Here is a 13,719-nt window from a genome sequence, read left to right as displayed (position 1 = left end):
AAGATAAATAAATTCACGAGTTCTCTTTTTATTAAAAAAGCAGCTGTCAATTATATCAAAAAGTTTGGACCTTTAATTTTTCGTGGATAATGGTTGTATATTAAGTTGAAAAGTTTTAAGATGTTGATTTTGGAATTTTTAAGTATCTGATTAACACTACTTCTTGAATATATAATGATGCACATTTCGTCGCCGTGATTTAGCCTGTAATTATTTCATATTTCAACAAGATGTGTTTGTGAAACACTATGCGCCCGGTGGCAACAAATTCGAAAAAGTTATTTTTAGCATATAGGTCAGAGTCAAGGTCACAAGGTTATTGAAATTAGTGTCATTTAAAAGAGCTTAATTAGTGGACTATGCATATCAAATATGAAGTCTCTATCTTTATTGGTTCAAAAGGTATGGCGAAAGTTCAAAATGCTATTTTTAGCATAAAGGTAACAAGGTCATTGACCTTGGTGTCATTTGAAAGAGCTTAATTTGGCATACCAAATATGATGTCTCTATTTTCAATGATTCAAAAGTTATGGCGAAAGTTTTTTTAAAAAGCTATTTTTAGCATATAGATCACAGTCAAGGTCATAAGGTCATTGACCTTAGTGTTATTTAAAAGAGCTTAATTAGTGGAGAATGCATACCAAATATGAAGTCTCTATCTCTCACGGTTCAAAAGTTATAGCGAAGGTTAAAATTGACAACAGACAGACAGACAAACAGATAAACAGACAGGACAAAAACAATATACGCTTCTGATCTATTGATTAATTGAAAATTAAGCCAAATTAAAACTGAAAATAACATTTATCTTTACCTGTTATGGAAAATTTTCCATTACAAACATATCATAGTCATTTCACAGGATTAAGTTCCAAACAAATTCTTAGAGATTATGAAACAATTTAATGATTAAGAGATACTGATAAAAATCAAAAAATTAATATTCAAATTTACAACTATAAGACATTAATACCAAGTCATTTTATTTTCTAATAATGACATATGAAAAGGAACAATGTTTAATTCCAGTCTGACATCCTATCGTACAGATGCTGTGTGGCACTGCGGTTTCCCACACGATGACTTGTAGGATCTTTCATCCCAGCCCGGTATATGTTTCTGGAAGCAGAGGTATCCGGACGATAGGGTGGCGGCGGGGACATTCCTTTTCGTCCTGGAGGAGGCGGCTTATTAATAGATAAATCGGACACCTGTCTGGAAATCCCGGGGGTCTTACATCGTTTCTGGTAAAGAACATACAACCCAAGTGCACTTCCGGTTATAAGCAATGAACTTAATGCACCAACAGTTCCCGCCAATGCCTCGTTTCCTTCGAGATTTTGTTCCACCTGAACATGATCTCCGTCTATGAGACACGTGCACATTGGTACCTCACAGGACTAAATGAAATACAAATTTCAAATATTATATCAAAAATTAATTAATCAACTTTGGGAAATGTTTAAACATCGAAATAGTGACTGAGCCAAAAACTCCTAATTACAAAAAACATAAAATTTTCATCCCCTGAGAGGTAGCCTAGGGGTCAAAATTCAGACAAAATTTATCACAATGATGGGACCAGTACAAAACAAAATCCTCATATTAAAAAAATACGTGTCCCATGGCATTGGTATTTTAAAAAAATATCCGTCCCATGCCTTGAGACTTATAAAAAAAGTTATTGTCCTATGGTTACATCTTGGTATTAGTGAGATAATTGGAACAAAACAAAGGAGTCTCGAAAAAATGTTTTTTGTTTGTTCAAATATTTTCCATTAAAAGATTTATGTTGCCATTTGTATCCTTCACTTCAGTTTCAAATATATGATTTTTTCTTGAATATTTTTTAAATAAAATGAATATTTCTCTTGGGTTAAGTACTGTGTCACTGAAAAAAAGTTTGTGTCTCATGGGTACTTAATGCTAAAAATGTTTTTGTCCCATGGTTTTCGTCGACGAAAAGACTTATTGTCCCATGCCCGTTTGTACCGTTCCCATCACAGTGATAAATTTTGCCTGGTCCTTTAGAAGTCATTGCAATACTCTGGTATAAATTTTATTTATTTATTTTTTCTTGTCGCCGGCATTGCGCAGTTGATGAAGTAAGGAGACGATTCATCGCGGGTTCGAATCCCACTGTGAGACGTGGAGACCGATCCTTTGGATGAGATCGTATAAATCGAGGTCCCGTATCGCAGTAGGTGATAGCACGAAAAAGATCCCTCACTGAGTGCTGAGTAAGGGGAGATTTTCTAGCTCTCCACCGGCAAGTGGTGGCGTCTCGATATGGGTGGAAAATTCTCAAGGGGACGTTAAAAAAACATGCAATCAATCAATTTATTTCCAGATGACATCTTATGTTGTCTTTTCAATAACTCTTAATCATTCAAATATATAATATGGTTTGAATTTCAAAATAAATATCAATAATCGCAGCATAGTTTTTTCTTCTAATTTTGAAGAAAAAATTAAGAATAAAGTTTGCTCTATAAGAATAATATATTTTCAACTTTGGTGTTCGTATTTAAAAAAGAAAATACCGGTAAAACACTTTTACGTTATGTTGTGTTTTGTCTTATTTTTATCTTAATTTGAAAATATGATTTCATTATTTAATTAAAATTTTGTACAAAAGATACAATATTATTATAATACATTTGTTTTCATTAATCCATAAGCAACATAGGTTGACATATATGTTATGCTTGAAAACGTATGTCTAAAATGTTTATTTCATAAAAGTATCTGTAAAACTGTTCATAAATTTTATTAGATATTTTAAAGATTATTTTACTTACTGCCTCAACATAATGATAATATCCACTCAATAAAATACAACACAGAAAATACAAGTGTGATGTCATGCTGAACTCGATCTTCCAATGCTTTGGCTAGTACGGGATTAGAAGTTATTTTAGATACTTTGGCATGTAGCCAAATAATTTAACATTCTAAGGTCCAAACACTCTTTAAATGTACTTCTGTTAACTTATATTCAATTAGCTACAATTTTATTAAGAAATTATTTACCGCTGTACAAGTAACTAGAAACATTCTTAAGATTAAATAAATTCAAAACAATGTTGGTCTTCAACTTTAAACTATTGACATAGTGATTTGGGGGATATGAGCGATCAATTTTATTGAAAATTCTCCCCTGTATTAGACTAAATGACCTTAAAGCTGTCTGTATGTTTCCTGGGGTATTTTTGTTCGATATTTGAACTTTATTTAATACTCCGAAAAATAATTTTGTTCTTTACCAATCCATGTAGATTTCACAGAGTATTTAGAAAAAATTTAATTTGAGTTTTTCTTAAAATGTTTCAATCAAAATTTCCAAAAAAAAAATAATGATAATAACTGAAAGTTTCCGCCAAAATAATGTGTAACATCTCGTTCAAATTTCATTATAGTTACTTACGCTCACTTTGAATTACGTAACATCATGATCAAATGCCTAATTTTTCATCAATTGTGTCAGATAAACATTTTTATGTTTATTAATTTATCTGATCGTTTCACCCAAATGCCAGTTCAATTGTTAAAATATACACAAAATAATTAATGCTCATTACAAATTCTTCTGTCCTAGCGACGCCGTGCCTTAGATCAATTTTTTAATCCTGGATATATATTGTCAGATACATGTTACTAATACCAGCAATGTCTCCCAGAAAGCTAGGCCTATACGGAAAAATCAATTTGTGACATCTTCATACAGAAAAGTCTATTTGCGTTCTTTGGACTATTTCGGGCAGGATTTATATTAAATACCAGATAAACAACGCAGGTAATGGGTCGTTAACTTTTCTGTGATAATCCTACAGATTTAATTCTGTTAGGTATTTTATTTTCAGATGTTTCTTATGTCGATACGATATATCTCAGTGAGCTTGAGATAAAATATACCACAGTGCTTGACACATCTGCTTCATATGTGGATATTTTACTTGAAAAAGACATTGATGGTAATCTAACAAACAAGCTCTATGTTAAAGTTGATAACTTTAACTTAACAATCGTCAACTTCCCTTACTTAAAGCCATATATGGCGTATGTACAATGAAAATTATCAGACTAAAATTATAAGAACTTATTATTTGTATCATTACTTTATATAAAGATAGAACTTTTCCGTAAATTACAAAATCTAAGTCAATTGCGTTATAAAGATATCACAATTTAATTTGGATTCTCGGAATTTTCTCCGACTCGGAAGAAAATACAAAAGAGTTAAATAACACATAACAGAGAAGATAAAATCGTATTATTAGATGAAACGAGGTGTTCTCCGTGTTTAGAATTGTATGAAAAGCTTTACTTCTAATGTATTAACTATATTTCTTTATTTAATTTTGTATTTTTCAGAAATATATTTTTTTGATCAGTTACGCCATATATGGCTTTAAGCAGCTTCATCATTTGCATACGGAGTTTATATATCTCAGTCGATTCGATACGCAAGAGCATGCTCTACGTATGAACAATTTCTAAAACGAGGTAAATTATTGACATACAAGTTGATGCAACAAGAATATCAGCAAACTCGCTTAAAGTCATCATTTCGTAAGTTCTATGGTCGATACAATGATCTTGTCAACAAATACAATTCATGTTCAAATACTGACTGACGTTTTTATTCTAATTATTAGTTCATTATTTATACACTTAATTGACGACGGATTTTCCCGTTATTTCCCGATCATGACAAGGAGCACACGGCGGATGTGACCGGTCAGCAGGGGATGCCCACTCGTCCATGGAGCCTGATCCCACCTCTGATGTTTTGGAGGTCCGTGTACTTGTTTGCTCTGCTCCTATTTTGTATTGTTTTATGGACTTTTGATCTTGAATACTGTTCGTTATCTCCGTATGTTTCATTCCTGGTATAAGCCCTCTCGAAATTCTAACAGAGTGCTGAAATAACTGCTCTCTAAAGTCTATATAGACGATGAGAAACTCGAGCATCTTTTTAATTTTCAATTTAAGAGTACCTTTACATACAATCAGAATAAATTTTAGCAAGGTGTGCAGGTGATAAATGGCAAGGTGGTAAAGTCCCATTGTTATTAAAGAAGAAGTTGTCTTTCATCACGATGTAAAATAGCCTTGTTTTAAGTTAATCGTGAGGAATAGTATTGAAGTGTGAAAAGTCATACCCTTGAATACTAATTGATGCTTTGGCAAATATTTGTGATTTCAAATTTTCTAAATCATAAAAAATCATATTCTTTTTTTTTTTTAGAAAACATCTATGCATGGAATCATTTGAACTCTCTTGAAGTTCTCTGCCTCTGTGACGATCAAATTAGTCGAATCCGCTTCACAAATAAATTCTGACAACATTTTTAGTTCAAAAAGTGCCAATTTTTTGATAATTGAATGCATTTCATGTACAAAAAAAATCTGACTCTCTAGCTCTTTATTTAACGTTAAAATTATAATAATTTGTCATGACCTGCCTTAGTAATACGGCCCAAATATGTTTATATTTTTTTTCTCAAATATTTAATTGATAAAATAAAATAATTTTAATAGTAGTAACAACTGATAATTGTCTTTGTTTAATCAACATTTATTTGTAAAGAAAAGATATAGAAAACGAATTAGTACAACAATTTGATTTTCTTTCATTCTTAATTCATTATATAATCGGGAAATATATACGAGGGGTGTTAGAAAAGTTCGCGGACAAGTTCTATTGTGAGCGCGCTATTTCCCCCAAACCGGTCAAACTTTCCAGATAAAATCTTTACCTTTTTTCCAATAAATATACAAGAATTTGGTGCTCTCCGATGATTATTGAAAAATATACAGCTTTTTTATTTTGATAAAACTAGCTTCACGGAGCATGCTACATTTTGGCACGTTTACATCACAAAGACTCTTTATTTAAATTAAAAATTGCACAATTGTAGCGCAAAGAGTTTTATGATATTTTACCTGCCGCTAAAGTATTCATGAAACGTCACTAGGAGAAATTTAGAACTAAATTGGAGGGTATATGACTGTTTTATAGCCGTTTATAACTGGTCAACGCTTAAAAACACAGCCAAAAATCGGAACGTCATTGAGCGTCATGGAGCACTGCACTACGTAAAAATTACGTATGCAGACTGGAAAATGTCTAAAAAGAGATTAAAATGTTCAAGATGCTGCCGGGAATTTCCTACACCCACAAAAGACAAGTTTTCAAATGGTTGTAGCTTCATAAGAATAGAAGGATTAACATTTTGAATGATTAACTCCATCGATACTTCAATACCCCTGTATCGCATGGACGTTGCGTTGCGCCTATATGGTTATGCATAGTTTCCATACCTGATCGATAAACTGCATCGACTTTTTGTAAGATCTCAATAATATCAGAATTTTTACAAAAGACATTATATTGAAGAAAAGTAACATGTCTTGCTATAGATATTCAATTTTAAAGTAGAAAAAACATCAGAAAAATCTGAAGAAATGAAAGATTTATAGAACTGCAACAAACTTAACCGGTTCAAATCTGGTTTTCACGTCGCCTTACGTCAAATGATTTAATCCCATGACCTCATAGTAAAAATCGTTGTAAATTTCAAGATTTTATTATATGGACATGATTTTTTACATCCCAATAAATAAAATGTGGGAATTTATTCAGACATAGGTCATACTTCACAGTACACAATAGATTTTCCGTAATTCAATGTGTCCTCGAACTTATTAATAACGACTATATATTACTCAAAATATTGTCAAATCACTGATAAATAACAAAATAAAGAGTCAAGTACATACTCAAATTGTAAGTAATGTAAGATTTGAAGAATTGAGTTGATGGGGAAAAGTTTTCATTTTCAATTTCATGTAAACCAATCTTTATGGGGTTTTATGACTCTCTTATCTCGTAAATCAATTCAATATAAGTTTAGCATGCCAAATTGTAATAATGTCATATCTGTGTAAAATAGAATCTAAGAGCCACCTATTTTTACGATTCATTTTCAAAGGGTTGTCAAAATAAAGTGTCACATATTTAACTTTCACATGTTTTGATTTCATCTTAATACTTTGAAATAAAGCATAGGATTTTTTAAAAATTAAAACATTATGCTTCAAGAGAGAATACCGACAACGCTTCACTTTTTTTTTTAGAACATCCATCCATTGAGAGCGTCAGATTTAGCTGGCGCGACAACTACGCGGCCATTGTTTGATGGCGGCTGTGCTCTGGTAGGTGCCCTCCATCTTTCGTCCTGATTCATCTCTGACAATGGTGTTTCCGAGGTGGGAGTTTCGGAGATGTAATACTCGTTTTCTGTGTCCGTAATAGAAAGTGGTGTGGATCCACGGCGGGCGTAGTTATAATCTGACCCTAACGGACTAACTCTTCCCTTTGATCCGCGCTTCTGTTCATAATAATCATCAGAGATGTCCGATGGTGCTCGCTCAAATGGGATGTCTTGAGCTTTGCTTTGGATATACTTCCAAATTGCAAAGCCGATTCCGGTTAGAAGAAGGGGTGACATTGCTCCAATGGATGCCGCCATGATTTCTGATCTCGTGTCAAACACGCTTTCCTCCGAAAAGGTGCAGTTGCAGTTTTGTTGTGCATTTTGTTGGCAATCTGACGCAGCCTGTGTTATATATTTATCTTTTTATTATACAATACATTACAGAGGGATGTTGGAGACAAAATAGAAATAAAATAAATTTCTACAAGAATTTCAAACTTATATAATTTTAGACTACCTTATTATTATTCTGAATAATTGAGAGAGGGTAAGAAATTCAAAAAGAAAAGAAAATCAATTTTAAGAAGAAAAAAAATGTAATCAATTCGTATACCCACCTTGATTTTACCAAAGGAAATAAACAAAATTGACAAATAAACCAAAAACATCGTGGTTTTGCTACTTCTCGAATTCCTGGGACTTCTTACAAAATCACTAGCCGAACACGTCACTGATATCACGAATAATAAATTGTTCGGCCCAGTGGGATATTGATGGGGGTTTGCATTACACCCAAGTCAAGTGTTGTCAGGATTAAATAAAATCCAAATTTAATATATCAATTTGAATTCACCATGAATTGTTTACCAAGTCCCTGTTGCATGTACAAAATAGACAGAAATTGTTTTTTTATGTAGGAGTTTCCCTTCAGTAGGCTGAAGGTATAAAGACATGATTTTTAGAAAGCCTTGTTTGACCAAGCTTTATCACTGATATAGATTAAAATATCTTTCTGGGCATGTTATTGTCTCCAACTGCCTCCCGTCCCGTTATCAAAGTAAGCTAAAGAGCTTTGTAGCGAACCTTAAATTAATAAGATCTAATCTATCAATTTGTAAATACTAGTATTCCCTTAGATATCTTTATTTTAATCTTTTTTAACAAAGTGCAAAAAATGTTCCAAGATGACCAGGTAAATTTGTTTTTACTGTTTTCAAAGTCTTGGACTTTATTTTATCTTTAAGAACAACAAGACTAACTGACCGATCTTCAGATGTCCAGTGTTCCCTGTATGTTGAGTAGGGATTATCAAGCCATGTTTGCTTCATATGCAATTACACAGCAGATGTTCACCTATAAAATAAAATGGGTTGACGTCATCCTGAATCAGTCGAATTTCCAATTTGCAAAATCTTTGATATTACAAAACAATAATTCAAATCTCTTATCATGGCCATATGCTAAAAATGCATGAGGGACAATTAGTAGATCTCGGCTAATAACTTGCTCTACCAACCTAGCTACCTGAATGGAAAAGCTGATAAAAGAAGTGACTCTCAAAAAATAGATGACTTCCGGATAACATTTCATCAATGAAATAACCCATTCATGCAATATTTAAGTCAGTGTAGACGTACCAATGATGGAATGTAGACACTCGGTCAATGTATCATTACAATTTGACATACAGTTGATTTTGTGGATGTGGAACTACAAAGAAGCTTCCCATAACATCGCCGCCATGATATTTTCCGGAATAATCATGTTCGTCGGTATAATCGGAAATGGTTTTGTAGTGTATGCATACGGTACAAAAGGTATGGTTTCAATAAGGCTAATTTTTGGCCCATGATGAATTTCAAATTAATTCCTTTAGTTATGTCTAGTAATGTTTCCTCTGTCATATTTTATAATTTATTTGCAAAACCAACTTATACTAGTCACGTGACCAAGGGATATCTAAAGGGTCCCTCTAAAAGCATCTAAGAGGGTTATGAAGATTTATTACTTGTAGAAGACTATTCATTGTGAAAAACTAAAGAAAGGTTAACCATATATCATCAGGGAACATGGAACAGGGCTGAAGTAACACAAAAAGTTAACTTATTTAATATTTTTTTGAAAAAAGAAGTTCTGTAATTGTAGCCATAGAAATTCAATGGAAATTGTGTACGCTTTCTTATTAGACATCTTTGCTTCCTAAAATAACATAAAAAAGGTATGAAAAACAATCAGTTATAAATAAAGAAAAGCTTTCAATATTAAGATATATCATATAATGAGACAAATCATTTAAAATATAACTGTGCTTGCGACCCATACATATTCTTACAAGTATAAAGTAGAAAAAAGACCTCTACGCATTATAAGTAAGTACATCGATTTAATAGTATTTCGTTTAGATTGACACAAAGGAAGTGTAAAAATCTCTTATCAATAAATTGTATTCAATACTAAAAATATTTTTTGCAATAAAAAAAAAATGATTCTGTAAGTGTACACTGAACACAGGCATTAAACATAATTCATATGTACTTATTTTATTTTATTTATAGATATTGGATGCAAATTCTGAGATGTGTCTTTTATCAAAATTCATTTTATATACATTCATTTGAATTCTAAAGATATATACTTTGATTCCATGTCTGTACCCATTTTCTTGCGAAACGTATCTTAATTTTTTTTCAAAATGTTTTTGTAATCGCATGTACATGTGCCCCTTTGAACTTGCACAAATCACCTTGGACCAAGGTGTAAAGTATTAATTCTTATGTTCTTCCGTAAAAAAGATATGAAAAGGACATGTTTGCACAGACAGATGGACGAGGTGATTCCTTTACATACCTCCAAACTTTGTTTGTGGCGGGTATAATGATAAGACCACTTGTTATATGGGCAATAGATTTAGGACAGATCAAGGCACAAACTGCATCATCAACATCTTGTAAAATTCAAATTCACATTAAGTTAAGTTAATAATTAAGTTGACAGGAGCTGGTTACTAAACAGAAAAAAAATGTATATTTAATCTGTGAAACGGCAACATACCCAAATCAAGAAACTTTGACCTGATTTGCATTAAATAATTAATATTGTTTGCTGTGAAACAATAATTTTGACCTTGGTCTTTATATATTGAAACTACCGTCTCTAGTGTCAAAGTTTTTGGTTTTCCTCACAAACAGACACACAGGCATGTTATAATATAATCAATTATTTTTCTTTCATGTTTGATATCATCGATGATTTTAATACAGGTATAAAAGGACAAGCCAGTACTAAACAGTAAGACCCCACTCTGTTTCACTCTCATGAATCATCTCACAATAACATGGCATACCTAAACGAAGAGTGTACTAAAATTTCAAGAATCAGCAATGAGTATTCGCTGAGAAAACCGTGATGGAAATTGGTACATACAGACACACAGATAAACAGAAAGTTGACGTTGTATTCATACAAAAATAATTGTCACCTTTTGACCTGCAAAAAAGCCCCAATCATCTACTATGAGTAGTTGCCGAAAATATGCGAAGAAAATTTGTTACAGACAGACACACAGACAGCTAGACAGAAACACAAGGGTAAAAAAGTATACCGCAGAGCTAGGATCGAATTCCTAGTAATCTGTTTGATTGACTGGACAATGTTATAAATGTGTATGATTCACTTTAAGTGTTTAAATAAAATTGACCACAACTCAACAGATTGCAAAATTTGCAATGTCATCAGTATTTAAGTGTGTGTTGCATTGCGAACCACAACCATATTTCAGTATAATCTTTCTGTACATACAAGCAATTAATTATCAAATTATGGTTTTGGTTCAGAATGCAACACGTGGTGTACTAGAAAGTTAAAAATCATAGCCCTCCAACATTTTCCCATATACTCAATGTTAAAGCGGTTGAGGGTACTATACTTTGATCATTTATTCCAATATTATCCTAACTTTTTTCTCCCAAAATAAATACATAGCACAAAATTAGACATGTTGAAAATAATGAAAGGAAGTTTAAAATTGTTGGCAATCTTATTTCATTTTTCACAAAAAACATGGGCCAAAAAACAGCCTTGTGGAAACCTCTCCTTTAAACGAACAACGGCCAACATTTACATTCTCTGGCTGGCTATTTTTGATTTAGCATGCTGTTTTTTCAGCATCCCGTTTGAGATATATGTCATAGGAAATCCAGTGCTGTTTGACAATGATCTTGCTTGCAGAATCTTTCGAAGTGTTTCCATGCTAACATACAGCTGTGAAGGACTAATGTTAATTTGTATCGCTTTAGACAGATATCAGAAAATATGTTCCCCTATACCGTACTCTAATGCAAATCCAAAAATCAGAGTGCTCGTTCTCATAACCACTGCAACAGTAATTTCATGGACAACAGCTTGTATTTATGGCAAATCGACTGTGAGAAACAAATGCATACAAGGACTTGTGGGTTATACATGTGCTATAGCTGATGACGTTAAATCCTCTATGTTCGTGGGTCTATATTACGGCTTTCTTTTAACAGTTTTTGTGACATCATTGTGCATTCTGTTCTATTTATACACGAAAGTGTTTAAACGTATTTCGCAATGGAAGCGATTTCAATTTCAACTAAAAGATAGCAATATGTTGCGAGTAGAAAGCGGACAATCACTTTCTTCACAAGATAACAGCATACAAGGCAGCAAACAGATACAAGAAAGTAGAAGATCACCATCACTGTTTTCAATCTCGAAAGATTGTGGTCACGTGATGCTGAACGAGATTCGATGGAACAGCCACTCTAAATTTCGGAGGAAAGCTCAGCTGACTAAAACCACCGTGACACTCTCTGTTGTGACATTGTCCTTTCTTTTTGGCTATTTTCCATACCTCCTGAGTCAGATCCTTCTCAAAAGCTCTGTTGTAAACATTGACGATCTTTCTTTTACTAACAGGGTATTCTATGAAGTTTTAGTTAAAACATACTGCATAAACAATGCAACAAATGCAATCATTTATTTTGTTTATAACAAACAATTCAGGCTTACTGTAAAAAAACTGTTCGTGTAATCTTAATATTGAAGCATCTTTTTAAAACTGCTGTGTTGAATAAATTACATAATAAACAAGATGTGTTTGTGAAACACTGATGCACCCGTATGGCAACATAGCATAGATAAAACTTTTCTTAAATGCAAATTTAATTAATTGGTACAAAAGAAGGGTATTCTCATTGGAAAACAATCGTGAAATTTGAAAGTAAGCCAATTTTAAAGTTTTTTTTTCAACAAGTACAGAAATTTCAAAGGTCAAGGTCAAAAAGTCAATGTAATTGGTATCAAATGAAAGGTATTGCCACAGAGAATACTTACATAGAGTATGAAAGCCCTAGCCCTAACCGTTCAGAAGTTATGGCCAAGGTTATTTCTTTAAAAGTAGGTCAAACTCCAAGGTCAAAGGGTCAAAGTTCTTGTTATCAAATGAAAGGTCTTTCAGAAGGATACAATATGTAAAGTATGAAAGTACTAGCTTTAACCCTTTAAAAGTAATGGTCAAGGTTTGTTTTTTTAAAGTAGGTCAATCTCAAAGGTCAAGGTCATATGGTCAAAGTTCTTGGTATCCAATGAAGGGTCTCCTCGCAAGGATTACATATACAATGAAGCACATTGAAGTGGTAAAATTTTCCATTTGGACGAAACGTTCTGAGTCATGTTTTGAACGTCAATTATAACATTTCTTTAGAAACGCGAAAGGAATATTCGTCGTAATGTTTTAGGACACTACACTTTCCGCGACAAGCAAAATAAGTTACACTGAAATGAAGATTTTTAAGATAAGAAAGAGCTATGTATAGAGTTTGTGCTTATGTAAAACACACATTGCAACGGATTTGTACATAATTATGATTTTATCATGTTGATTGGAGTTACTATAACACATGTTTCGGTCGAACACGTGCTTACTCGGTGTTTATGTACACCGTCAATTTCATTGGCTATTATATTTATGAAATACCTGTTCTACAGTTATTCGATTGAATCGTTTGACCGAATTTTCCTTTCTAAAGAAATGGGCGTGTCTAAAGATAGCTCATAATGCTCCATCCAAACAGGAAATTTTACCATTTCAATGCGCTTCATTGTATGAAGTATGAAAGCACTATCCCCTACCATTCAAAAGTTATGGCCAAAGTTAAAGTTTTTTCACAAGTACGGAAATCTACAAGGTCAAGGTCAAAGGGTCAAGGTTGTTGGTATCCAATGAAAAGACTTTCAAAAAAGATTAGATTTGTAAAGTACAAATGTCTTGGTATCTACTGTTCAAAAGCTAAGGCCAAAGTAAAAGTTTAAAATTTTCATTTAAAAGTAGGTCAGACTCCAAGGTCAAGGTCAAAATGTCAAATTTGGTGGTACCCAAAGAAAGGTCTTGTCACAAGGAATACACATGTGAAATATAAAAGACATGGCTCCACTAAACAAAAGTTATGAGCAAGGTAAAAGTTTTTGCGGA

General features: G+C 32.8%; 2 protein-coding genes across 2 annotated transcripts; both read right to left on the bottom strand.

Annotated features, from left to right (window-relative positions):
• Positions 1 to 978: 978 nt before the first annotated feature.
• Positions 979 to 3,040, bottom strand: LOC134263443 (uncharacterized). Its single transcript, XM_062745802.1, has 2 exons — positions 2,802 to 3,040; positions 979 to 1,400 (listed from the first exon to the last, which is right to left on the bottom strand). Exons 1-2 carry the CDS (start codon positions 2,865 to 2,867, stop codon positions 1,020 to 1,022), a joined length of 447 nt encoding a protein of 148 aa, XP_062601786.1. The 5' UTR covers positions 2,868 to 3,040; the 3' UTR covers positions 979 to 1,019.
• Positions 3,041 to 6,956: 3,916 nt separating this feature from the next.
• LOC134263442 (uncharacterized) lies at positions 6,957 to 7,896 on the bottom strand. Its single transcript, XM_062745801.1, has 2 exons — positions 7,841 to 7,896; positions 6,957 to 7,625 (listed from the first exon to the last, which is right to left on the bottom strand). The coding sequence occupies exons 1-2, from the start codon at positions 7,889 to 7,891 to the stop codon at positions 7,140 to 7,142; spliced, it is 537 nt and encodes a 178-aa protein (XP_062601785.1). The 5' UTR covers positions 7,892 to 7,896; the 3' UTR covers positions 6,957 to 7,139.
• Positions 7,897 to 13,719: the final 5,823 nt, after the last annotated feature.

Source organism: Saccostrea cucullata, unplaced genomic scaffold, assembly GCF_032062105.1.
Source record: "Saccostrea cucullata isolate Sc308-1 unplaced genomic scaffold, CSIRO_AGI_Scuc_v1 ctg11046, whole genome shotgun sequence".
Classification (NCBI taxonomy): domain Eukaryota; kingdom Metazoa; phylum Mollusca; class Bivalvia; order Ostreida; family Ostreidae; genus Saccostrea; species Saccostrea cuccullata.
This window is presented reverse-complemented; position numbering and strand designations above follow the sequence as displayed.